This window comes from Styela clava, chromosome 8, assembly GCF_964204865.1.
Source record: "Styela clava chromosome 8, kaStyClav1.hap1.2, whole genome shotgun sequence".
Taxonomy (NCBI): Eukaryota; Metazoa; Chordata; class Ascidiacea; order Stolidobranchia; family Styelidae; genus Styela; species Styela clava.
Window position 1 is genome coordinate 11,945,159 of NC_135257.1, and position 27,296 is coordinate 11,972,454.

Here is a 27,296-nt window from a genome sequence, read left to right on the forward strand (position 1 = left end):
AAAAATATTGAAGTTTTATTCTTGCTCTATGACGTCATTAACTTACCAACCGAAACTCAGAGAATCAACTGGAAGCACGTTGGGTTTGGATTTGGGCGCAGTTGGTTGTCAGTGCTTTATAGTTTGCTTCTTCGTATCTTTGTATTATATCGTTCAGGATGTCAGCTCCCGTTTTAGTTCTGAGTAAGTATTTGAAACATGGTTGATTGTTCATTTTATTTATCATATGATCTCTAGTAATTGGTGGTTTGGTGGGAAGGCAATGCTTTTGTTTGAGATTTGCGAAAACCGTCAGGTGGGGACAAGGTTAAGTCTGTAAGTGGTTAGTTACCACACACACCGAAACTCAAAATTTGGTAAAATAATAACTCCACAGACAGACGGAGGCTTTTCATTTTGGGTTGTTGGCAACATACACATATTACTGTATCCTGGTATCCTAAATATATCAGTATTTTGGGCAAACACTGTAACTTAACCAATATATTCTGATATTTCCATCTGTCGAACCTAGCTGCCTGGTACTACTGTTTATTAGATCACATCATTCCTTTCCATTTCTAAATAATATTATACAAGTCAGCAAGAAGACTAACTTGGGGTTTTTATTTCCAACTTCTTTCAGATCAGAATTCAAAAAGAGAATCTGGTAAAAAAGTTCAACTTGGAAATGTTAATGCCGCAAAAACGATAGCAGATGTCATTCGAACATGCCTCGGTCCAAGATCAATGATGAAGGTTGCTATTGATAAATTTATATAAAAATTACTAATTATTTCATCGGTTTTATTCGAAAAAAATTATTCAACTCGAAATTACTGTAAAGACAAAAAATGAAAGTTAGTTGGCAAATGAACTAAAATCCAATAAGTTGGACCAAAAGTAGTTTGCATTTTCCTGAGATGGTTTTGTAATGCTACGCACCGAGATATTCAACTACTCAAGATTGTATACATGTATTCAAACTGTAAGCTGGAAACACAATATTATGTTGTTTAATTCACCTATGCATTTTATTAATCTATATCAGTGATTCTCAAACTTTTCAAGCCACGCCCCCCTTTTTAGAATTTGTAAAGACTTGTGCCCCCACGTCACAAATACAAGCTACAAATAACAGATAGTAAGTCGAAATTATGTTTTGTTCGAAAAGCGCGTTAGATATCAGTGGATGAAACATAAAAAATGAAATAAATAAAGTTTTGAAATGTGAATATTCACAATAAGGCGGGCGAGATGAAATTAAACAAATATTGTTATTTTTTTAATTAGCTTTACGCACCCTCAAAAAATTGTCTACACCCCTTGTGGGGCGCGACCCACCGTTTGAGAACCACTGATCTATATATTAGATTAGCTGTCTATATATAGATTCCTTTGTTTTTTAAAAAAGGTGCGCCTGACATATCAGTGACTGCATGTGTAGAGCCTTGTTTTGAGTGAAGCCATGAAAACATAAAAACCAACTTTTCAAAAATTGTAGCTTCCTACCTTTCAGTGGCTGCTTGTGCAGAGACTTGTTTTGAGTGAAGCCAAGGAAACAAAAAACTGACCTTTCAAAAATAGTAGCTTCCTACATTTCAGGGGCTACATGTGCAGTGCCTTGCTTTGAGTGAAGGGGCGAAAAAGTGGTAGAAAAGTCTTTCCTGAATAACTTAACGACTTATTGGGATCTCAAAATAATTTTGCATTTTTTTAACATAGATGTTGATGGATCCGCAGGGTGGAATTGTGATGACAAATGACGGAAATGCTATTTTGAGAGAAATTCAGGTGAAACTAAAATGTGACATTACCATATTCATTTTTGTATTCAAATTGGATGCAATCATTTTGAGACTAATCTTGGATTCCGACTGATATTTTGTATACAAATTGATACCAAATATGAAATGAATAAAATAGATTATCAAGATAATAGAGCATATGGCAGTTACAATTAGTAAAATATGCTACAATGAATGTATATGTCTTCAATTTGCGCTCTGAAAAATTTTGATATTACCGGTAGTTACTGCAAATTTTTCATCATACTAAATGATTTCTATCGTTTTAATTATTCAAGTAGAATTTTTCAGACATCTTTAATAATAGTTCCAAATCTTGTTAAATCCTAATTGTTTGAACATTTCTGCTTAAAGACTTTGTTAAATGTCGACCACTATTAAGAAACTAAGAAATTTTGTTCGATTTGTAATCTTAGGTACAACATCCAGCTGCAAAATCTATGATTGAAATCAGCAGAACACAAGATGAAGAAGTTGGTGATGGAACTACCTCTGTCATTATTCTTGGTTCGTGTTACCATCCGTTTTATATTTAAAATGATAATGGGTAAACAGAAGCTGTGTACTGAAAATTTTTGGTTCGATTGAATAGGTTTTAATATAATCTTTCATCAAATGTTATTGGGTTATTACTACCTGTAAAAAGATTGGGATATTGTTCGTTCAAAAGGGGGTAATCGTAGTTACTTTGATTGGCCTTTGTTTACTTTTATTCGACTTATGTCATACCGCATGCTTATTACTTTTTCCTTTTTTGAGTTGATTAGAAACAGGTTTAAGAGAGATTCAGACTTTATGCCTTCTTTCTGTTCATTCTTATTAGCTATTATCATTATTTAGTAATATATATCCTATTCATATTACATAAAGAAGAATTATGATTACTTAGGTGCAGGTGCATATTGTTCCTGCTCTTTTTGTTTAACTAAAGTTTACTTATCTTCAAAACACCAAATTTTTATTTTGTCCCAGCTGGTGAAATGATGGCAGCGGCTGAACAATTCTTGGAGCAAAAAATGCATCCTACTGTTATTATTGCTGCTTATAGACAAGCTTTGGAGGATATGCAAGAGGCATTGAATGAGTTGAGGTAAGTTACTAGTTAGTACTTTGATGCAAATTCCAGAATTCAAGGCTATTGGTGCAGTTTTACTATAAATATAATTATAGTGAAGTCAGATGAGAAATTTTCTTTTTATTAAGAGTCTTTATGGTAGTATATTTGTATCAAAAGTCTATTTAAAATGGGAGCACGCAATATTTCCCCCAAATTTACTGGAATTCACAAACATTGTCTGTATTGAGTATACCTCATGTTGGTGAAAATAATATATTCAACTCACTATAACACAATACAGATTTTGTTAAGGTTTGAAGATGATTGTAAAATGGACTGACTTAGGAAATTTAGTTTTCAGAAACCTGTAATGAAATAAGCTTTCATGTCAAATAAAGTGCAATGTCAGGTGGTGAAACCATCCCAAGTCCTAAATTTACTCATTTGAATAGAATAGGCAATACAATAAGATCTACCTGGAATGGTTTTAGCAGTAATGTGAAGTGTTCATCATTTTTCTATGTTTCTAGTGTAACTGTCGATGTCAGTGATCCGAAAGTAATGAAAAAAATAATTGCAAGTACGATCGGAACCAAGTTCATTAGTAAATGGACAGACCTTGCATGTGACATGGCAATAAAAGCAGTAGCTACAGTTGCGATTGAAGACAAAAATTCGGGTCAAAAAGAGATTGATATCAAGCGATATGCTAAAGTTGAAAAGGTGACTTTATGTTGTTCTTTATAAACATATGTCAATTTGCGAATATGTATCATTGTAAAGCTGCATTTCTAATACAAGAGCTCAATTGTCTAATATGGCCAATGCAATGGCAAAATAAATTCTAGCCCAAAAACGTCAAGAGAGTTGTACCGAAAGTCATATAAAGGTGTAGCTGTTATCAGTTATAATTACCAAGATAATTGAAATATTTTACCTTAAATAATAATAGCCTCGTAGCGACTTCCATCTTTAAATATTGAAAACAGAAGTCAATTAGCTCGAAAGAAAAAAATAGTTCAAATTAGCTGGGAAGAAAACCAATTTCTCCGAATAAAAACAATAACCCCAATAGGGCACAACAACAATCTTGCAAAATAATAAAAGGTTCGTTATTTATTGACAGGCTTACCACATGTCCCGGTTTAGCCGTGACTGATTTTGACAAGCTGTCTGGACCGTAGACTCAAATGTCCCGGTCATACAGTATGACAGTCATGAATATTTTTTTACTTATTAACCATACAATTTTTTTATGTTAGTCCATTTATCTCTCCAACAGTTCTGTGTGTTTTCCAATAATTTCAATCTAGCACAGTGGTTCCCAACCTTTTTTGGCTCGCGACCCCCTTTTGTGATTTACACATACCTTGCGACCCCCTGCCTCACTATCTTTTCTTATAAATAAAATAATTTAATTTCCCATCAAGCAGCAGTTTTTCTCAATGTTACGGCTGACATTGAAACCCCGTAACCAACTGCGTAATTCGTGGTTGAGTTTTCGACAAAGCTAATCTCATATATATTATGCTAGACCGGGTTCATGTCGCCGGAAAAATTCTTATTCTTCGTGGTGTATGTGGAATGCTTAGTCTCCAAATGACATTTCAATTTGGACGATTTCATGGATTCAGCACTGAGAACGACATTGCACAAAACACACTGCGGCTTCCCGCTGATGACGTAGGATGTGAACCCGAACTTCAAATAGTCTTCCTCATATTGTCGCTTCTTCACCGTGGTATCGTATATAAAATAACGGAATTATAACGTTACTGCAGAATGTATGATAATCTTCACGTTGAAACAACATAGACTACAAGCCTACCTCGCAGTAAACCCCCTGGTATCGAAATCCTGGAGTTCCACAGCATTGCTTCGAAGCTTTACCGCATTGCGGAAATGCAGACGCGTTCGTGTGACGTCACAATGGTTTACATGCCATAAACATCTCGCGCCGCTTGCTTGGTTTCCAAACAAGAAGCGACATTCCGGGGTCTCACGACAGCTAGTGGAAATATCTCATTCCAGACTTCTTTGCAATCTATTGACAATATTTAACCTAAAGCTTTGTAATATTTTTTACTGTTTTGCAAGACTTTTGCGACCCCCCTAGAAACCCGCCACGACCCCCTAGGAGTCGCGACCCCAGGTTGGGAACCACTGATCTAGCATCTAACGTTAGCTGTACTGTCGTAAATTATTCAAAATGCAGAAACGAAAGTGCACGTTTTCCAATAATTTGAATATTATTGAGCCTCGGAATCGAACCAAGATTTGTCCAATCTGCACTGTCCCGTATTTTTGATTCATATATATGGTCAACATACCTATTGATTGCCAAATTATATTAGCATTAAATTTTTTCGCAGTGGCAACTGATTTGTGCCAAAAAATCTTTATTATTACTGACTTATGGCCAATAGTAGTTGTCTGTGACGGAGATGGTCAGATGTATTAACTATTTTATATGACAGGTGCCAGGTGGTACTATTGAAGAATCCTGTGTACTTCAAGGTGTCATGCTAAACAAAGATGTCACCCATCCCAGAATGAAACGCCGCATTGAGAATCCCAGAATTTTGCTTCTCGATTGTCCTCTCGAATACACAAAGGGAGAGAGTCAGGTAAAAAGAAATACTTCTACTAAAGCTTAACCTTAACATTGCTGAATGACAATGAAAGCATGGAGTCCACAGTTTTTTAATCCTTAACCGAGATGTAAAACGGGTTTTGGTACTATATTATTCAACATCAACACTATAGTTTTTAAAATTTCATTTGTGCGCTCCTTTTGAACTGTTTTTTTATATAAATAAATTTTGAATATTAAATTAAACTATATTAAATTGACATAAAAAGTGTATATTATTTTTATTTTCAAAAGTTTTATATTTCATTATTTTGATAGTCTTAAAGTTGGCTGGCAGATCAGTCAACATTGGTTATGTTAATATGAGTTTACTTTTTATTTACGGATGTCAAAATCTTCTAGTTATTTATATATATTTGGGAACAAACTATCAATTTACCAAGCATTTTTAAGTTATTGTACAGCCGCAGATTATTAACGAATAATTTTTCTTCACAGACTGACATAGAACTTACAAAAGAAAATGATTTTAATAAAATCTTACAATTAGAAGAAGAATACATACGCCGGGTCACTTCAGAAATTATTGCATTTAAACCTGATTTGGTTTTCACAGAGAAAGGAATATCTGGTGAGATCAACCTGAAATTATGGATACAGTTTTCGTTAATTATTATGCCATATCACAGGAACAAAAAGGCTCCATTTTGTAAACCCCAAACAAATATATACTATTATTTAGTTAGCGCTAAGATCGAAAAAGATCACAGCAATAATAATAATACAGCAAATCAGTAATAATACAATCTAATGTATGATGTTCAAGAGAGTTGTTTTCAAACTATAGGTGAATTAAATCAACTGGAAACATTTACAGCAAACTGATGATTTTTCTAATCAGTCTTCTGCCCATTCAGAAAATTAGAATTTGAAATAGATCTTATGGAAGAATTATTATTTCAATATAAATTTTTCCAGTAACAATGCTTGCTATTCGTAATCTATTTTTTGATAATATTTATCTGAAGATATTGACCAATTTTTTTCAAATCTATTCTTTACCAAAACTATTTCTTTTAGACTTGGCTCAACATTTCTTGGTAAAGGCAAACATTACAGCGATTCGTAGAGTCAGAAAATCTGACAACAATCGTATTGGTCGTGCAAGTGGTGCCACTGTGTGTTCTAGAACAGATGAAATTAGAGAAGAAGATATCGGTACTGGAGCCGGTTTGTTTGAGATTCGCAAATTCGGGGATGAATATTTTACTTTCATTACTGAATGCAAGGATCCGAAGGTATTTTTTGGTCAAAGAAAACAAATCTGTGTTTGTATGCTGTGATATGCTTTAACAGATGGCGAATTTTACTGAATAAATTATTAATTCTGTCATTAAAAACAGGTTTATTGAATGATTTGAGGTAGAATTTCAAATTTTTGTGCTTTTTAATTGGTAATAGCTTGTTTAATGTTTTTTCCTTCCATTTCTGCATTTGAATATATAAATTTGTTATTGGTTATTTGCATCCAAAATCAAAGAATAGAAAAAAAAATATTTCTGAAGGATCTCGCTGCTTTTTACCATCAAAACATTTTTCGAAAGTATAAATTTGTTTTCATGTTCCTACAGGCTTGCACTATTCTACTGAGAGGTGCAAGTAAGGATATTTTGATGGAAGTCGAAAGAAATCTACAAGACGCAATGCAGGTTGTTAGGAATGTCATGGTCGATCCTAAACTTGTTCCTGGAGGAGGAGCAATTGAAATGGCTGTTTCTCATGTGAGATCATTTTAAAATTATTCGACGTGTTTGTTTTTTGGATGAATTTTTATTGGTATTACTCAATTTATTTTTAATAAGCAATCTGCATTCTATTTATTTTCCAGCAATTAACTTAATGTCCAAGAGTAAATAAGACAGGTTGGTAAATCCTAATTTTCCTATGAGGAAATAGTCTTTAAAGCCTTAGAAATCTAAGGGAATGGGGCATTAACAATGATAAAAACTCTGCATCGAAAGTTGCTAATTCGATAACTCGACATTCCCTTCTTATTATCCCTTCGTATTTTACTATTCAATATAAATTTCCCCATGTTGTAGAAGCTTGTTTCTGGCGAAATATTATTGTCATGCGTATAAATATATGTATTCAACACATTGTTTATCTGTTATTTATAACTCAAATTTGTATTCATTTTGATATATATCTGTGCTATTCTCATCTTTCGTAAGGTGTTGAACATTTTGTGTGTTTCAGAAATTGGTCGAAAAGGCTAAAACCATGACTGGTGTAGAACAATGGCCATATAGAGCGGTAGCACAATCTCTTGAAGTTATACCAAGAACGCTGATTCAGAACTGTGGAGCTAGCACAATTCGGAAAATTACTCCATTACGGGTGAGTTATTTTTTTATACAAGAGTCGCAACCAGTGTTGGTGCATCTTACAGGAGAATGTTTTATGTGTCTTCTCAAAGCACAAAAGTCTGTTCACAAATTCAAGTTGAAAAATTCCCAGACAACTAGCTTAATATGAATTTATTCTGTATTGGAAGTATGGGGTAGAAAGTATATTAGGATGGTAAATAAAGTAGTACTATATCTATCTATTCATTATTTAAAACTCTGCCTTCAAGGCAAAAGGGAGTTTCATATATTTTCTGTGTATCTGGTAATAGCCTGTGAGCGGAGTGCGAAATAGTAGAGTTGTAGCTCTGTTAATAAGGCGCTCCAGAAGTGTGTGTACCAATATGGGGGTAACTAATTTTGTTGTAACTAATAAGTTGTGTAAAGGGACTGAAACGTGTGGGCAGGGGTATATTCACTTAGCTAACACAGACAGTCCCCGAACTCGTAATAGAACTAAAAAAAGGAAACTGAATAAAATTATGGCCTAACCCTAACCTGGTACACACACTTCGGGAGTACCTTTAATAATAATATATCACACTTTTTCAAGTTATATTTCTACACTATGAGATATTTGTCTTATTCAGTGAACCTATTTGCCTGGGTAAAAATGAGGTATTCTGGGATTTTTGTCTTATTAATTTTAATATTTTATTCTGTTATAGGCGAAACACACAGTTGCTGGCAATCATACTTGGGGTGTGAACGGAGAGACTGGAGATGTTGTTGACATGAATGAGTTTCAAATATGGGAGGCTCTTTCAGTAAAACTGCAAACTTATAAGACTGCAATGGAGGTTTGTATTTGAGACAACTGGGATTATTAAAACACAAACTGCACCAATTGCTTTCAAATTTACAAGCGGGATCTGTTATTTCACCTAAAACTTTGATGTTTATTTTCAATCGTGTGAACACAAATTTGATATTTGACCCACCTGTCCGGTTATCGAAGCATTGTTCTCTTTTTATTTCCCTCCGCAGTTTTCAGGCTTCATGGAAGCAATTGGCAATACAGCATTGTATTTTACAATAAAAATCTTAACCATGTTTTCATTTATGCAGACGGCTATGCTATTGCTTCGAATTGATGACATTGTTTCCGGAACAAAGAAGCAGGAACAGTAGCAAGAATCACTGAAATCGTGCGGGGATTTGAATTTATCTGCCTGTTATCTGCAGATCAGTGTTCACATCAACTTCTAGTGGATTTTTTCGTGCTTTCGCTGCAAAGTACTGTTCCTAGGTTTTTCATGAATGTAGCATGCTTCAAATAAAATTTGTACTATGGAATTCTTATGTTTGGTGATTTATAGTGTACTTCGTGAAGTTGTTTTTGAATACTGGGTCGAGTTTCTTGGTTGAATTGCTTGGGTGAGGATGTTGTTGAATGGCGCACAGAGGATCATGACTTTTTTTTGGACCTCCAGAAGTATGCGCACAACCTGAACATAGCATGTGTGTACCGGTTAGGATTCAGGTTGTGCGCATACTTCTGGAGCACCCTTTTTTTTCGTTTATTTTGCCTCTAACGGTGACCGATCGGCAATAAGTCAACTATGGTGCACCGATTGGATTTTTGACGTCTCCCGGGACATCCTTCTTCGCGTAGCAGGGTTTTTGGGCATGGTTGAAGACACTGGCTCGTTTTCGCGATCTTGCACGCAATTTTTCGTTTTGTAGTTTTATTTTCCAGAATTTAGGTATAAATCTGATAGCTCATCTGTCATTTTGTCTTCCGAGAAGTTTCATCCATCAAACATTATTCTCGGAAAAGCTGTGATAGGCTCTGGATAGGTAAAATTATCTATCTGTAACTTGGCCGATAATTGAACGTTAGGAATTTAATAAAGACAATGTAAGCGAGAAAATACTCTCAAAATAAACGTCGACGATGTTTAAGAATCGAAAGAATTTTTTTGAGGCTCGTCGGTTGGCATAATTGCTGATCGCGCCGCTGATTACTCTGCATTGTTCCCACACCGGATGAGAGGCCGTTGTTCGGCATACGATTGAGCTCTCTTATCCGCATTCCTCTTCCTAGGGATAAATACGCAAATCTTGTCCTATGTCAAGGGTCGGAAAACCATCCATTGCCGGTATAGAACTGAGAAAAGACTATACTGTCTGTTGCTATCAATTTCAATTTTAGCCCCGATATAACATTTTAAAGACAAAAAATTTAACTTTTTCTCTTCTCCACTTCCAGTTGAAACAGCGGTTATGCGGTCCTCTGAATCTGCTCTACACACACCAATTCTCTCCAACACATTATTTTAGAATGTAAACAAAAAATGACAGCTTCTTTTTTAAATTTACATTTAATTTACAGAATAACATAAACATAAAGTAAGGCAAAATGTCTACCAGTAGACGAAGTTGTTACGCTATTTCCAAGAGATTGCAGAAGTATATTGTGGATATACGGCTAACTGACCTCTCACCAAAGAGTTTTGGAGTCGAATATACGCCTATTATCACCTATTCTATCTTACATAGCCTATACATAAAACATTCAAGGGCCAAGCTCATGGGGCCCGCCACCATGATATTAAGAAAAATCTTCTGCTCAGATATTTTTGAATCAGATGTCCACAATTTGTGAAGTTGAACAAATTGTTAATTTCAAGACCACGTATATTTTTACACTTATTATATGGTAACAAAGAAAATCATACAATAAAAGAGTTCAATAAAACGAGAGGAGAAGCAAATAAATTACATAGTTCAGTTGGAGTCTCCAGTTATCACAATGGAACGATATTCTTCGTCGAGTCTTTACACTGGTCTCAGTTTATCATTGACACCAATCACAACTGTTTTCGGAGAATGCGATTGCCTGCGAGTCATTAGGAATATAATGACTCGTAGACTACATGCTAGGATAGCTTTAAATACCGTTGACGGCATTTGGTTCTTGGCAGGATAATTCGTCATTGTGAAGACTAGTTGAACTGTATTCTCTGGCAACGGGTCTGGCTTTCGCCAATTGAGGAACTTTCACCGTTACTGTCTTTGTGTCAGAATATTCATTAATAGCAGCTTTTCCCCTATAGTGAAAAATTAATTAATATAATAAGCCGACAATTTAGGTACATAGTTGAGAGGGTATTTTGTAGAAAGCTCCACCCCTAATGCAAAAATGTGAGATCTGAGAAAACACTAACTGGATGGCTACTATTTTTTTTTGAGCGGTGGCGGGGATGTTGTTTTTTGGGTGGGGGCTTTCTACAAAAGATCCCGAAAAGATAATGTTAAGGATGGTATTTTCTGTCGTGATATGATCATATTGTACTTGTGACAGTAATAACACAATACTCACATTTCTTTTCCTTTCCCGGAAATTTTACATCCGCCGAATGGTGTCTGGGCAGCAAACGCATTGAAGCAATTGATCCTACGAAAAAATATTTATAATTAATTTAAAATAAATTTGTATATACCGATAATCCTGGAGACGCAACCTTTCCAATAGTACGTTGATCAATGATGTTGCCGTCTACCTACCAAACTGTCCCGTTTTCTAGTTCGTTTGCTACTTCAAATGCGGTCGTTATATCATTTGTGAATACGCCAGCAACTAGACCGTAAGGAGTGTCATTGGCTCTCTGAATAACTTCGTTCAGTGTGCTGAATTTGAAAATGCATTGCACTGGTCCAAAAATCTAAACATGAATAAAAATACCACAATTAAAATAAAGACAATGGAAATTTTGATGTCGAGATTTACTGAAACGCCAAGCGATTAAAAACTGACAAATAGCCAAGAATAGAAAATATACCAAAAAACTAGTTTGTGAATGGAATGTTATTCCCTCTACATCGCTATAATTCAAATCACAACTTTAAGATTATGTGGCTTTTGCCCCATGCCATTTATTACATTTTCGCCAGCGGTTTGAGAAACAATAAGGTAGCTTTCGAAAAAAAAAAGGAAAAAAAGTGATACAAAACGTGATTGTAATTATTTTTATCAACTTCATCAAGGTTGAAATATAATGATTTTAAGGTTTGAATGTAAATGAAATATAATAATTTTATATTATGATACCAATCACTGAAATATAACAAAACGATTCATATATGTACATTTCGTGTCTCATAAACAAGAAATGTCAAGAAAGGAGTAAAGAGACAAGAAGTTACCTCTTCTTTTGCTATGGTCATATGATCTTTGACGTCTGAAAACACTGTCGGTTGTATGTAAAGACCTTTTTCTCCGTGTCTGTAGCCACCACACTCAAGTTTTGCACCTTCTTTTATGCCCGTTTGAATCAAATTCAAAATTCTGTCAAAGTGATCTTGGCTTATCTGTAAACCAAAATATATGTTTGTCTTCAAATTTATTGCACCAAATCTAGAGTTCTATACGGAAATTAGCACAATAGATAAACAAATCGCACTCATTTATATATAATATAATCTATTAACTACGATATGTAAAAACCCCGTTATTGTAAATCTGAACCGTCACTTGCGATAATGTCGAGTGCAGTTGAGAGCTAATGAATTGTTGCAATGTATATTCTACTATCAACAGTATGCACTGCTGCATTTTTGTCAAGTTCGAAACAACCAATTAAATTTCATGTCGGAAGGTGGCAGTGGCGACATGCCGCGACGGTCGCCTTGAAATGCGATCAGTCACGAGGAAACCGAAGGCTGTGAGGTGTGTAGTCGAGCGGTACGTGCTGCTGGCTATGCGTTGTCGCTGCGTTGGTTAATTAAAAATTGAGATGGTGTCGTGTTTATACGCTGAATGTTTCCTACTTGCAGTTTTCTTTCCTCTGTTGCAAGTAGGCGCTAAGAACAAAGGTGGGCTTTATTCGTTTGATGTAAGAGATATTCATAACCAAGTGACTTCGCTTGAACAATATAGAGGAAAGGTAGGTAAATTGTTTGTTTCGGTGATGCATATTTTTCCAGGGACGCGGATACCTTAATCTTTATTTTGTTGCATTCAAGATATCGCTTGTTGTTAACGTCGCAAGTGAATGCGGTTACACAGACGAACATTATCGACATTTGACAGAAATATATAACGAGCTGACCATCGAGAAGAACGAACCGTTTACGGTACTTGCCTTTCCGTGCAACCAATTTGGAAATCAAGAACCAGATAACAATGAGGAAATATTGAAATTTGCGCAGACGAACTATGCAGCGACGTTTCCCATATTTGGCAAAACAAATGTGGCCGGACGCAATCCTGATCCAATTTATGGGTATATAAAAGGTAAGTCGGCTTGTAATGATTTTTGTGTCAACTTCTTTTCCTCATATGCTTCGCTAATAACGTGAAAAAGGTACACGCGATTTAGAAAATATTCTTCTTTTAGATAGCTTTCATTCCGAACCAACTTGGAATTTTTGGAAATATCTCATTGATGAAAAAGGCGTCGTTATCAATGGATGGGGTCCCAGAGTGACCGTTAAAGATATAAAAGAAAATATAGTTGGGGCGATAAAGAAACTGAAGACGAAGAGTCACGGGGAATTATGATATATATATAAAGTTGAGGCATATACCGTTTCACTTGTCTGCAGTACCACACCCCTTTTCCGTGTGTTAGGGGAAGAAGCTATCGGAATGGAGCTTTTTTTTGCTTGTTCAGTAGCAATTTTGTTTTGAGTTTTTGTTAATGTTTTCGTAAAATTTAGAAACCACTTTATACTTTATTGTCCGTATACAACATCAAGGGAAATTGACAAGGATGTTCAGCTCAATATTTTGGGAAGGTCTTAGGTCAGTAAACGCTTATACCTGTGGTCCTTGTTCGCAAAACAGTTCGAACGGTGACGTGACAACTCGCCGACTAGCTCTTGCCACACTCTTTGCCACGAACTCTTCATAAATATCTTCATGAACGAAAGTCCGTGACCCTGCTGTGCACATTTGTCCTTGATTCATGAACACTGCCTGATGAGCTTGTTCTACGGCAACATCCACTAAACACGAAAAAACAAAAGTATATATTATATATAGTATGGCGTGTTGTACCAACCAATGCGGGCGGACATCTATTGAATTCTCAGTTATCACCATTCCTATGATGAAAAAACGATAAATGCTACGCGGTATATTCTAAAGCTATCCAATTTACAGGAGTTGCCATGTAAAAGGACCAGCTTCGATCTGCTAAATATACTTGTGCAACAGTTTTATATTACAGATCGGTGAACAGTGATTTCGTTTTCCCGAAGTGGAATTGATAAAACACAATTATGTGACTTCTTTTCACCTTATCACATTTTCGATCAAGTCTGGGGCGTGGGTAAATTGGAGGCCCAATGATCAAAATTGCAATTTTATTACTCTTACCGTCGGCGTCTGGAAGAATGATGTTTGGATTATTTCCAGATAATTCGAGGCTGACTTTCTTCAAATTGCTCTTCGTGGCAGCTTCTTCAATAAGTCTCCCCACCTGTCAACATAATGGCAATCATGCAATCGTCTGTTTATCTCTCATAGCAGACATATCTGATTTCGTAATAGCGACGAAAGATATCCGGACAATTTCATTATTGTGGTGAACTGATAGGCAGGTCTCGTTGTTATCTGAAATCCTTTTCTAAATCGGTAACGTTACTCATATTTTTGATAGGGGAAGTAGGTGGTACGATTATTTACGCATTTAAAAAAGGTTGTGTATCTATTTTTCAATTTCCTTAAACATGTAGTAAAATACTGTATTCCAAATTAATAGCACATTTGGGGCTCGTATTTACAGTCTGCTAACGACCTATCCCCATTTTGTCATTAAGTCAGTCAATGTGTTTTTGGTTCCCAACCATCGATTTTAATTGTCTTGTCCAAATACCTTCACTGATCCGGTGAATGAAACTTTGTTGACGTCTTTGTGTGCTGCAATCGCCGCGCCTGTTTTTCCTGCTCCGGGCACAACATTGATAACTCCAGCGGGAAACCCAGCCTCTTGAGCCAACGACGCGACAAATAGAGTGGATAGCGGTGTGTATTCTGATGGTTTTACGACGACGGTGTTACCGCAACAAAGAGCAGGTCCAAGTTTCATTGCCAGTGATATTAATGGCATGTTCCACTGCAAAAGAGTGATGTTTTATGAAGCTGACCACGGTACACTAACACTAGTTGCTTAACCAGGGAAGAAGATAGATCTTTAGAGAGCGAATTGCTGTACTTACCGGTACAATTAATCCACATACTCCCAACGGCAGCACTTTTGTGTAACTGAGATATTCGCCATCCATTGGCAATGTTTTACCGTGGATTTTGTCTGTCCAACCGGCATAGTAGCGTATAATCTTCGAAATGCCCAGTGTGTCCATGAAAAACGTATGCGTATACGGTTTTCCGCTATCCATGCTCTCTAGACACTGAAAATATAGAGGTATTTCATGATATAAAAAAAATTCAAAGCAAATATGCATTCCTTCACGAGTCGCATTCTATACTTACAGCTAAATAGTATTTGTTTTCGTCTATCTTGTCGGCTAGTTTATTCATCAATGCGCCCCTGTCGGAGGCATCCATTCTCCTCCAAGAAGCAGCAGCGAACGCACGCTTTGCAGCTTGTACAGCCTTATCAACATCAGCCTATAAATTATCATTGAAGTGAGATTGAGTGAAAACGTGGCGTTTTATTCATATTAACAATGATATAATTGAGTATGTACTACGTACTTTGCACATTGGCATAAAATGCAAGCATTACGATAACTTTTTAAAACTTCGTTACTCTAAGTTGTTGCACTTACATCACTTGCGAGGGAAACATCGGCTGTGATTTTTTCAGTTGAGGGACACTTCGTGGGGAAAGTTTTGCCGCCTTCGGAGTCCACCCACTCGTTGTTGATAAACAGCTGTATAGATAATAAAATCGTTATGTCATGGAAGAGCAAACTCAGTTAACGACAACGCATAAAATAAATTGAAATTGTTGGCGGGAGGTATATCACTTTTCACTTTATTAGCGCACGATATCTTTAAAAATCCCCTCCTACTCTTTTATCAGAGTTGACGAAAGGTGGGTGGACGATTTCGTATATTATATTATGCTAACTTACCATGCCAATATTATTACATTATGAAGATTACGAACAGTAAGATAATCGCGATCTCAATGACAAATGTGGTTCTGGACTCTCTCAGAGTACATGGTATTTTCGTTAAGCGTATGATCGCACCAAGTTCTTTAATTAATCAAATACCACGGAAAAACAACATATTTGAGGATTGCTAACACGTCATATTTCAGATATTACGCGGTAAATGCTACATGTTATGCGGCAGTAAGTTGTGTAAGAACGCGATACTATCTTCAAAATTGACAATAATTGCTGTTATGACACACCTTTCTTTGCTTCAGAAATAGACTTTTTTTGATATAATGTTGCAAATTTGTAATGCAATCTGCCTTTTCATCGTATTTTCATGAAGTATGATATTGTTCACTAGTGGCTTTTGTGTGGTTTTATTTCCTAGCTGGTGTAACTATAATTTATGTCAGATTGTGAGAAGTCAATCAATAACTGGCGTAATAATACAGGGATTCAAGCTGGGTCTTGTTTTCATCCCTCAATAAATTTAAATATGTTTCAAACTCTTTCTGTTTGCTATTTGTGGAACACGCTACAACGACCAGATTTCTCAGCCAAATATAATTGACAATTTGTGATCATCTCATGGGATAATTTACCACATAAATGGGGTACCTACGTATCACAGGGTCACCTCAAAATTTCGAAACATTTGGGCCGATTCAGGTTTTAAACTATTTTGTGGATCACGTGATCCGGGCCTTTCATGATGTATAAGAATAGTTAGGTATTTATTTTTTTTCTAGTCGTTAGAAATAAGACGAGCTACATCCGTTTTTATACTTCGCCAAACAGCAACCAATTTCATAAAGCAAGTTTTTTTCGCTAATAATGCATTCGTCGGGCTGTTTCTTTACTGAGATATGGATATCCTTACATAACACTTTATGGCGTATTATGCGCTGTTAAACACCGATAGTGATCAATATTCCGTAACTTACCAAGAATTTAATATATAAGTATATCGCAACAACAAAGTCAATATAAAGTATCGCGATATCTTAATACTGCGGCGTATGAATAACTGCGCATAGATTCTTCTGATATCTCACTGATATTGTCTTTTTTCATAAAAAAACATAGAAATAATAACAAATACCTAGCTCTTTAATGAAATTTTGAAGACCCCAAGTGACGTCACTCTTCCGCGAATTAGTTGCCTCGCACGCAATATTGCAGGAATCGCGTGTTAATATCAAGATATTCCGATTATACACATAAACACAAGTATTAAATCTGAACCAGACTTATTATACGCGACACGTTATCGTCGATTTCATCGTAAACATCTAAATGTCGTCTAATCATGATTGAAAAATATCTTAAGCGGTACCGCCCAACTTGTCCCATGCTATTTGCTTGATTTTTATTGGCGTAAAGATACAATCTGATCGCATTGTAGGTTTCCATGTAATTGTCAAGGTATGGAATGCTTATCTCCCATACGGATAAAGCAATGGATATATGCGAAAAGGCAAAACAATTTTTCATTTTTCCAAGCTATCGAGAATTGGTTTCGTTTCGTGAATTGGTCAGAGTGTTGACAAAAAAAAATATTCAATCATTCTGTTTACTTTAACAATTTGAATAAAAATTACAGAAAATTGGATTTGAGTTTTCGTCATGTTTTGACTCAGACCTGTTTAAATTTATGACTCCTGTAAAAGACAGTTCCGTCGCGTTGGGGAGTAAATGTTACTTAATGGCACTGATTCACCGTTTTAGTCGGCCGATTTTAACAGTCACGACGAACGAACCTTATTTTTCGTTCCAGGTGTAGAAAACCTAAATCCTTGCAATAAAACACGGCTTTATTACATCTTATATACTGACCATCCCAAACAATTATTTTTACAATCTCAATAAACCATACGACTTGGCGCACGATTTGTGTACATTATTTATATAATATATATATAAGAAAATCGATTTTTTTTGTATTGGTATTTTCAGAAAATTTATATTAAACTTCGACTATTATTTAGTACTAAATATCATAAGTTTTTCTATAATATAATAACAAGCTGACAGCTTGACATCGACTCACGATATACTTCAATCAGAATTTTCTGCAATAACTTTGTTTGAATTCGCCTGAAGCAATTATGTATACTTATTTGAATAATGCAAATTTAAGGAGAATCAAGCGTATCGAATAGTTATGTAAGGGGGTAGCGTAACTAGTATCAGTTAGTACTAATGTCGTAATTTAGCTTCCAGTAGAGCTTGGCATTCTAAAATACCTATCAGAATTGCATTTCGAACATACGGCTTCAATAAACAAAGAATTAGGAAATCACCTCGACCTTTGGCGGACGAAACAAAAAACAAGATGGCGGCGATTCGAAATTTTCGTCCGAACCGATTCGAATATTTCACAATTCAACTCGAAAAATTTACAATTTCATTCGAATATTTGGTTTAAAATGTTTCACACTAGTCTTTACATTCCCCAATTCACCAGGCAAGCCGATTATTGATGGATTCGAAATTACTATTATAACGTTATTCTCTATTTTACGTTGTTGATACTTGGTAGATTTCGGGTAATCGCTTCTTTCGTGATTTATGATGTCGCTTTTAATGGTAATTGTTGAAAATTACTTAGAATATATTGGTCCTAAAATAAAGTGGAATGAGCCAAAGTTCCCCATTTGCTGCCACAAACATGAGCATTTCTGCTTACTTAATAGTGTGACGTCATGCACAAATACAGACCGTAGGAATACTTCGTAATACCACGCGATTCCAATAAATGTGATAATGATGTTTGCTTACATTGCTATTGGTGAAATATATATTGGGAATCGAATTGGGGGGTTATAGATTTCGAATGTGGTACAAATAACATGCAAAGAGGCGCATTTCCCTTGTCATAAATGGCGACTATTAAGATGACCAACATTGTGTCTGTCACTGTAATTGTTAAAAACATCAAAGTGAACAAATAATTTTTAATAATTCTTTGAACAGCTATTACGTTGGTAAAAGCATGCGTCATAAACTGCGGAATACGTGTTGTATTAGTCTATAAACCATCAAATGGAGAATACTAAAAAATCTATATTTACATAAACATGTGGGATTTTTAGCATGACATAAATGGATAGCTAAGTACAGGCTAACTTGCTGAATATTATTTAAAACTTGTTAAAAATATTACCATACCTTAGTATATTTCACTTCTGGACTTGGGTTCGGTGGTGGGATTGGCCACGGTACGCATGCAGCGGCGGGGTCTTTTCCTCCGCACTGGGAGTTCGAAGATTCTTGCAATGGATCAGCGACATTTTCAACAGCTTTTTGTTCGATGACTGAAGTACTCATGGTGTATATTCTTTTTTTCACTGTATTTTAAATCTACGTGATATAAGAGGTATATACTGGTATTTTCAAAATAAAAGTAAATTATAAGATGATATCAGTTTATGGTAAAAACATTGAGGATATTTTTCCGAAAATATCATGACAGTATTTATTCGAAACTACAGAACTATCGTCATATCGAAAATGAGCAACAGCAATCAAGATCAAATATTGAATTATGTTTCTCAGAGTGCTCCCTTTTAACATATATATACAATATAACACCGTCCCTAGTGTCTGTATGGACAGTGAACCCCCTTAATATAGCCGTTGTGCAAACATTGAAAATTTACAACAGCGGCTGGCATAAAGTTTTGTAGAACTTAGGATAACAATGTACTTTTCTCCTTATCGCTATTAATTGTCAAACATAGAACAGTTTTTATAAAACGAAAGAAATTAGCATGAACTTTAACGTAATAAAAACGTTCATGGTCGAAGTTTTCGAACGCTCTTCTGTAATGCAACCCAGCATAATATAATTTGATTCAACACCATGCGTACGAATTCTGATCACCCATAGACTTATAATATATATATATACTCTGATTAGATGATCAAAATTCTAAACTAACTGATTTCATCAATGGTTATATGATTCTTTACATAAATACGCTATGTTAGCGTTGTTCAAGACATCTGAGAAATTATTTACAATATAAACTGATTTATATTTGAAAAAATGTGCACAGACACGTATTGACAAAAAAGATAAGCTAATTCCGTTTACTGTTGTTCTTATGAATATAGTCTACAGTACAATATATCTTAATTCTCAATGCTCCTGATCTCTCCAAATCTGGTCCTGGGAAATTCACCCCACTTCCTCGCCAAGCTCTCAACATTGAGCATCTTCGGGATGTCGTCCGTTTTTATAGGCACCGACCACCGATTTTTTCCCGACGACAAATGGAAATTTGTTTTCGTCATATACTTGCGCTGAGTTATTATTCAGCAAAATATCACGCAAAAACTGATAACGCGATCGAAGCGTGCGAGTCAAAAGGATTAATGCTGATGTGTATTTAACCTCGTTCGTGTGACATCCGTATCCGACAGTGAAAAGTGTGAATTAAAAAATTTGTATATTGATATCTGATAATTTTACCAATTAATTTTTGAAGGTGACAGTTCCTGCTGCGACTGTTATTTTGGTCACTGATACCAATTGGAATAATTAGCCCCGAATAAATAAATTTAATTCAACATTTGGTTTACTAAATGTGGTATATGGAATGAATACTTTGAGTTGACGTTTATTCAAGTTAGTAACGTCTAAGTTGATGTTTATGAAAATAGCTCACTATCTTATTTTAGTTAAATCACTGGGTTCTGTAGAAATTCATTGCAAAACTGCTAAATGATAAATCGGGGTTGTATGACAACCTTAGGTAATTCGATCCAGCTTATTAATTTAGGGCAAATTTGTAAGTACTTTTTCTGCACATTACCCACAAAAAACAGCTTTTTTTAATAAAAAATGTCTTTTCAAGATTGTGGAGATAATAACGTATTTTCCAATGAAATCTTATCGACACTTTGTCACATTATATCCGCCAGATCGGCGGGATAAACGATTCACGTGAAACCGCGCGATGACAATAAGACTCCCTTATAATATTGAAGCGGAATTTGTTATTTTTGATATAATGTAAGTAAATATTTTTCTCAGTCGAAAACGTATTCTGGCTATATACATATGTATATATAAATTAATGGTTATACCTATATTAAATTAATCAAACTAAACATACGTTTATAAGGTTTGATTGGATAGTACACGTTTAACTATTCTATTCTAAAACACTAGGTAATAGACCTTACCAGGAAATAGGCACAAGAAATGCAAAATGAATAATAAAAACAGACCATTAATCTCCCCTGTCTGATATTACATTTTAGACATTTCACTTTCTCGGTATCGAAGACACATGTTAATACATAATTTGGTTCTCCGGTAGCGTGTGTACCAGGTTAGAGTTAGGCCATAATTTTATTAATTTTCCTTATTTTAGTTCTATTTCGAGTTCGGGGACTGTCTGCGTTAGCCAAGTGAATATACCCCTTGCCCATAGGCTTCAGTCCCTTTACGCAACTTGATGTAAAGTAGGCGAACAAAATTAGTTACCTCCTTATTGGTACACATACTTCTGGAGCGCCTATAATTGTACATACTGCCAAACCAGATGCAACTGAATTGGGAAAGGAACGTTGTATTATTCTTCCTCTTTTGCTACGCCTTTGTTTGTCAAAAGTGTTGATATCACGATCAATCGCAAGCTCGTACTGTAATGTCACAAAAGCTATTGTATTAATTTTTATTGTTGCTTTTCATGCGAAATCAAATATTACGGAACGTGTGTCAGTCACGATTCGCGGTTTTTCTTTATTGCTTTAATTTTACTCCCCTGCTAAAATACGAGTGTCGCCACATTCGTTTTAAGAAGATATTTCACTATTTTTTGTCGTTTTACGTCTGTGGTGTGCAATATACATATGGGATTGCCAACTAACTACTTATTATTGTCCGCAATCTCCAGTGTATTACTAAAATGCTCAGCGATTTTTCTTTTTTTGTTGGTAATCATTCGTCACAAAGTTATTTAAGCACAACAAAACATATGAAATTTATCTGTTTAAACTTCTCGATTACGAAAATTTTGGCATCACGTGAATATCAATTTTGGTTTATGCTTGCGAAGTCCCCGCTGAACAATGAAACTTAACCACAACTCCGTTTAAACAAATTTTGTTTTGAGGTACTTTTCAAAAATTTCTAAATATAGAGTACGTACGTCGACAAATTTTAAGCATGAAAACGACTAGTTCTAACTCTTGGAATCAAAAATCTCATCAAAACGTGTTATAACCGTATGCGTTTTTCGCTGTTTGTCTTTAACACAGAATTACGCTTTGTGCTACCAGTAAATATAATATTAGGCATAATCACTCTATCTGACTCATATAACACTCAGGACTTTGTTAGAAAAGTTTCGCGGTACTCTCCCGTTACGCCCTTCCTGCCGTATGCATTGGAACCAAGTGCTTTTCCTGCCTGTCGTCTTCGACACAGGATTACCCGTAGAACTACTAACAAATATATTACGAGACAAACTCATTCAATCAGAATCATAAAACATTCTGGATTACGTTGGCAATATTCTCAAGCACTTCTAACTAACTGGAGGAATCGGCTGCTCGATAATAAGCCATTTTCTGATGATGCAATTGATGATGTCCCACTAACAATAACTACTATTCATTGTTATTATTGAATTTAGCAACAAAGTGGAAGACAACCAATTTAACATCCTAAATTAAGCGTTATGTGGTCGCATAAATTTAGCCTGAAATGGATTCTCCATATTACACAGATCGTATTGTGACGTCACGTGAAGAAAATTTTTTGCTTCAGCATTTTACCTCTGTGACACTGTGAGCGAGCTTTGTTTCTCGTTTCTTAAATTCAATTTCTCCCAAATTGAGGTTTCTTTTTTCGAGCATTGAGGCATGGGTGTTTCAATAACTTATTATTGTCGCAGATTTTTCGTTTTGAACGTTTTACTGAAGCCAATAGCATACAATAGAAATTGAGGTCCGCCAACGTGACATAGTTTTATACAAAATATATTATTTGCATTTTTCAGATACCGTATAAGTAAATTATCAATATTTTGAATAGCCGGTATTGTTTTTTTTCTTTTTCAGTAGAATAGTATTATTATTTGTAGTATTGTATTAATATAAGGGTTCCTAGTTTGGGGGGGGGGGGGGCTAAATTATTGATTTTACTTGAGAATGGAATCCCCGAGAATAATCCAAATATATCTAAATCCAAATAAACGAAAAACTGAGCTATATGTCTGCCCACACCCTCGCGAAACGGGTGTTATGACGTCACGTTTACTTGTACCGTGACGTTTTATTATTGCAACTTTGGACTTCTTAATGTTTTCAAATTCAAGTTCTTACCAAATATACTGGCTTATAACTGAAAATTTATGGTTATGTAGATTTAAAAAAAATTCTTCTGTGACTCAACTTAGTATGACGTCATAAATCATTAAAATGAACATGACGTCGCAATGCATTGTATGAAATACAAAATATGACATGGAATTAGCGTATTGTTTTTCGTTGTAAATATCGCGGACAAATGACCGCAAAATTACTAATGATGTTCACAGTAAATATTACGAACAACGAATATTGCTAAGTTACATAAGTAATATTTTATCGACAATTTAAAATGCTGTTTATACTAGTGTTATATATATACGGTATAAAAAGATTTGATATCTGAAAAATTGGAATTCCTCTCTCCTGTCTCTATTACGAAAGGACATTACGCCCTCCTGGAAGACAGAATGGCATTGTATTAAGTCACTATTATAGCATGTGGTATTGAACGTTATATTTGGTTTAAACCGGCATACAAAATAACGCAGTATGTATGATTCTTATTCATTTCATTAATTCACAAATTTCCTGTTACAGTATAAAGCAATAAATAAATTCCAACGTATCTTTTCTAATATTACATATTGCAACATTTAATATGGCTCGCAACCTTGATACACAAAATCTTTCTCTACTTTTTTCAACTCTACTTTTTTCAACCTCCTTTAAATATAATTCATATTTTATTCTACTTCCACTAAGTTAGAGAGCTGCATGCTTTAGCTTCTAATGCAAAAATTCTGAATAATTTCAACAGATCACAACCTAAATTATACTCACAATCGAAATTTGGTCTTGATATTACACGTCAGTTAATACGAAGGAAAGATTCCGATAGGGAACACGCTATACTCAGCTATTTATATTACACAGGTCTTGTCTGTGATAAGAAACCATACCTCAAACAAATTCCCTGCGTACTTCTTGACATTGTCATTTTGCGTTTTTATTTGTTTGTGTCACGGAATGTATTACAGAAGACGCGATATAGCATTCTTGAGGTTTTATGAAATGATTCACAATTTCGATTAGATCGATAGGATCTGTTATGTGCAATATAAATATAAACGTTCGTTTGTACACGTTTGCTTAATTTAGAAAAAAAAGTAGGGAGCGACTTCCGGTGAAAAATAGGTATTACTATTTCAATCGAATATACCATTTTATGATATTTGAGATATATAAGGCCACAGTTAAATGACTAATCGTGGCGACTAAGCTCATGTTCGTAGTTGGTAAGAATTTTCACTTACCATTTCAATATACAAATATACCAATGACGGTCAAGCTGTGGCTGAATTTGTTTTCTCGTAGCATTCTGATCGAGCTTTTGATAGCTGACTTTTGTTTTCTGAAATATCGAATGTGTTTTTTTATATGTCATATTCGGCAACCCACGTCATAGTTGGGTAGTTTTAATCGGTATAATTTTGTTGCACATTGATTCATGACGTATTGACCCTATATACATAACAAACTGATGTCCCACAGGACTAAAGGAAATGGAACTTTACGTCATGGAAAAAATATGAAGACGTTTACCTACTTGGAAAAATGCGTTACCCTTTCCACGAATTTTAATCCCAGAATTGTTTCTACACGTTTTCTTTATGAAACTTTTCAGAGAATGTTTTCTCGATTAAACGACTGTAAATCGGGCCACTATACACTTGTAGAATTCCATAACCGGATCTTATATTCTCAAACCCGTGCACTCACAGTATATGTAATGAACTTTAGGGGAAAAAATTCTACTTTTAAAAAAAAGTTCAATATGAAGTAGTATTGTGTGGAACGTTTAATTGGATAGATGTTTCACTATACTACCCTGACTTGTAACTATACTGTATCTATACTCATTGGGTCCATATGTAGTTTGTACTATAGAATCATATTAAGAATGAATATCTGATACGTTGTGCATTAATTTTCATAAAACAGAAATGTTACAAGCTGTGTATACACAACATAACATCCTAAAAGTAATCTTGCTATGGAAACCCTATACTGATTCCCGTAACCAAATCGGATGGAAATATTTAATAAGTGATATTGAATACGCAGATTCTCCTATAATATGACATAACGAAGAAACAATGCCTATAAACACCTGTTTTAGGGGTCACATATTTTATCAAAATAAGTAAGAACAAGTTCGTTTGAAGATCATATTCGCAGCTTTCCCATTTCTCCCAACCTTGACGCATGTTTTTGAGCGACTCCAGATTACGTCCATCGATTTTTCACTGAATATTCCTAATACTTTTGTGCGTAACCGGTGTGCCGCGATACATAACTTCATTAAATTAACGCCTTGCATCATTGCATGGCTTTAAACACAGATAAACCGGATTGAACCAGATTATAGTAAAAGGGAGAACGTTAAAGGAAATTGTGCCCCCCCCCCCCCTCAATAATGCCACGAAAGCCATGTTCAATGGGTGTGCTCGCCTATTACCATTAGAAGATTGCAATACTTTGCCAACTTATGGCAAGAAGTATCGACTACGGAGGACCACATTAGAATATTGAATCCTGGTCTAAGTATGATTGGTATGATAAATAGAATATTGCGGCTGTTACAAACTTTATCGCATGTTAATGTGAATTTTACTCAATATAAATTGGATTTTATTGGGGTTAAAATAGTATAATAAACGTTGCCAAAAATTGGATCGGATTGACGGGATTGTACCTCGTGTTCCGTTCGGGTTATTTTTTTTCACACTCTTTTTATACCGAGGTAACCCATATTTGAAAATGAATTTGTCTGGTTTGGAACAACTCATTATGAACCGCGGTTACAATTCCTAGATTTTATTAAATTCGTTTGAATATTCTTAATGTATTGTAATACAAATTTCAGATAACACGATAATGTCGGAAGACTAATTCCGTTTTGTATGGAGATGTTTGTTTACGCCCGTTATCTCTGATTTATACGTCCTCTCCGATAAGACGGCATCTTTAAGGTTTATGTACTCGGTATGAATAACTGGGTCGGCTCTTCAGATGGAAATCTCGATATTACGTCCACGAAACTGATTCACTTTGTGTACAACGCAATTATATTCGACGACTTACGACATGTAATGTCTTCCATCAAGAGATAAGTCTTCCGTTAAATTCTTCGGAAAAATTAATAAGGTACGATAAACGAGGGCTCATCTTTAAATCCGAAAGTGATTGTCGCGATATCATGATCGATACGACATTTAATGTTGACATAATAATTTCATAAGATGTGAAGAGATTATCTAAACCTTTATCTGATTTTATCTCCAGTTCATGCGATACGATTCGGGGCAACCAAAATTTTATATGTTTCGTTAATAATGTTACCATTACTCCTGGTTCGATGTGAGTCAGAACGCAAAAAACGCAATGTACTTGTACCATGTTTCCCCGAAAATAAGACTGGGACTTATTTCAATTTTCTTCCGAAAAAAAAACACTAGGGTTCATTTATGAGGATGCCTTTATTTTCATTTACCAAAACCAAAATTTAAAGTAGAGAATTACGAGATTTTCAAATAAATAAAATAGGAAAACCAATATCCATTTACTTATATAAATAACGTTTTTATTAAAAAAAAAACTGCTGAACATACATAATTTTAAAAATGACCAATCGTTTAAAACATATAGGGGAGATTTCTTGGTATCGACCAGGTCTTATTTTAAGAGGAGGGCATATATTAAAATCATTTTTAAATTTTAGGCTATAGGTCTTATTGTCGGGGAAATAAGGTAATAAGATATGTTCAACATTCTAATACTATATTTGAGTGTTTTTGTCGTAGCTGTTGGTAATGCATTCACCGTGTTCACTTAACTATGCTAACATTAGGAACACCTCCGTCGTAATATTTCCATAGGTACTAGGACAGGGGTTGGAAACCTTTTTTGGTTCGTACCAAAATAGGCCAAATACAAAGATAAAATTCTCCCGCGTGCCGACCTAAATTTGTATATTTTTGAAAGTATATGTGAGGAGCCATGAAAAAATGATAAAAAATCCTCCAAACAGTGAAGTACAATAA

The 27,296-nt window shown here is 35.1% G+C and overlaps 3 protein-coding genes across 4 annotated transcripts; 2 read left to right on the forward strand and 1 right to left on the reverse strand.

The window, feature by feature from the left end:
• The first annotated feature begins 27 nt into the window (after window positions 1-27).
• On the forward strand, window positions 28-9,141 carry LOC120345930 (T-complex protein 1 subunit gamma-like). The gene is made up of 13 exons (XM_039415531.2): window positions 28-183; window positions 626-738; window positions 1,705-1,773; window positions 2,204-2,294; window positions 2,760-2,877; window positions 3,375-3,567; window positions 5,322-5,471; window positions 5,936-6,068; window positions 6,518-6,735; window positions 7,069-7,218; window positions 7,697-7,837; window positions 8,514-8,645; window positions 8,914-9,141. Exons 1-13 carry the CDS (start codon window positions 159-161, stop codon window positions 8,974-8,976), a joined length of 1,596 nt encoding a protein of 531 aa, XP_039271465.1. The 5' UTR covers window positions 28-158; the 3' UTR covers window positions 8,977-9,141.
• A 1,002-nt stretch (window positions 9,142-10,143) lies between these two features.
• On the reverse strand, window positions 10,144-19,323 carry LOC120345907 (retinal dehydrogenase 2-like). The gene is made up of 11 exons (XM_039415491.2): window positions 19,096-19,323; window positions 15,586-15,690; window positions 15,287-15,424; window positions 15,013-15,204; window positions 14,670-14,909; window positions 14,171-14,273; window positions 13,613-13,797; window positions 11,995-12,159; window positions 11,356-11,513; window positions 11,171-11,245; window positions 10,144-10,898 (listed from the first exon to the last, which is right to left on the reverse strand). The coding sequence occupies exons 1-11, from the start codon at window positions 19,252-19,254 to the stop codon at window positions 10,739-10,741; spliced, it is 1,680 nt and encodes a 559-aa protein (XP_039271425.2). The 5' UTR covers window positions 19,255-19,323; the 3' UTR covers window positions 10,144-10,738.
• On the forward strand, window positions 12,476-13,520 carry LOC120345908 (glutathione peroxidase 7-like). 2 transcript variants are annotated; one of them, XM_039415493.2, is made up of 3 exons: window positions 12,476-12,734; window positions 12,814-13,084; window positions 13,192-13,520. In XM_039415493.2, exons 1-3 carry the CDS (start codon window positions 12,585-12,587, stop codon window positions 13,275-13,277), a joined length of 507 nt encoding a protein of 168 aa, XP_039271427.2. In that variant the 5' UTR covers window positions 12,476-12,584; the 3' UTR covers window positions 13,278-13,520. The 2 variants fall into 2 exon arrangements, with proteins under 2 accessions (XP_039271427.2, XP_039271426.2); XM_039415492.2 differs by having other exon boundaries at window positions 12,482-12,734; window positions 13,188-13,520.
• Window positions 19,324-27,296: the final 7,973 nt, after the last annotated feature.

Bases quoted from the DNA above. Each gene is read 5' to 3' on its own strand.
- LOC120345930 (XM_039415531.2), top strand. From the start codon at position 159: ATGTCAGCTCCCGTTTTAGTTCTGA. The intron at 3,568-5,321 runs GTGACTTTATGT...TTTATATGACAG, and splicing joins GATATGCTAAAGTTGAAAAG to GTGCCAGGTGGTACTATTGA. The intron at 7,219-7,696 runs GTGAGATCATTT...TGTGTGTTTCAG, and splicing joins TTGAAATGGCTGTTTCTCAT to AAATTGGTCGAAAAGGCTAA.
- LOC120345908 (XM_039415492.2), top strand. From the start codon at position 12,585: ATGGTGTCGTGTTTATACGCTGAATGTTTCCTACTTGCAGTTTTCTTT. The intron at 12,735-12,813 runs GTAGGTAAATTG...GTTGCATTCAAG, and splicing joins TTGAACAATATAGAGGAAAG to ATATCGCTTGTTGTTAACGT. The intron at 13,085-13,187 runs GTAAGTCGGCTT...TTCTTCTTTTAG, and splicing joins AATTTATGGGTATATAAAAG to ATAGCTTTCATTCCGAACCA.
- LOC120345907 (XM_039415491.2), bottom strand. From the start codon at position 19,254: ATGAGTACTTCAGTCATCGAACAAAAAGCTGTTGAAAATGTCGCTGAT. The intron at 13,798-14,170 runs GTAAGAGTAATA...TTTCGTGTTTAG, and splicing joins CATTCTTCCAGACGCCGACG to TGGATGTTGCCGTAGAACAA. The intron at 10,899-11,170 runs GTGAGTATTGTG...TTTTCACTATAG, and splicing joins TCCGGGAAAGGAAAAGAAAT to GGGAAAAGCTGCTATTAATG.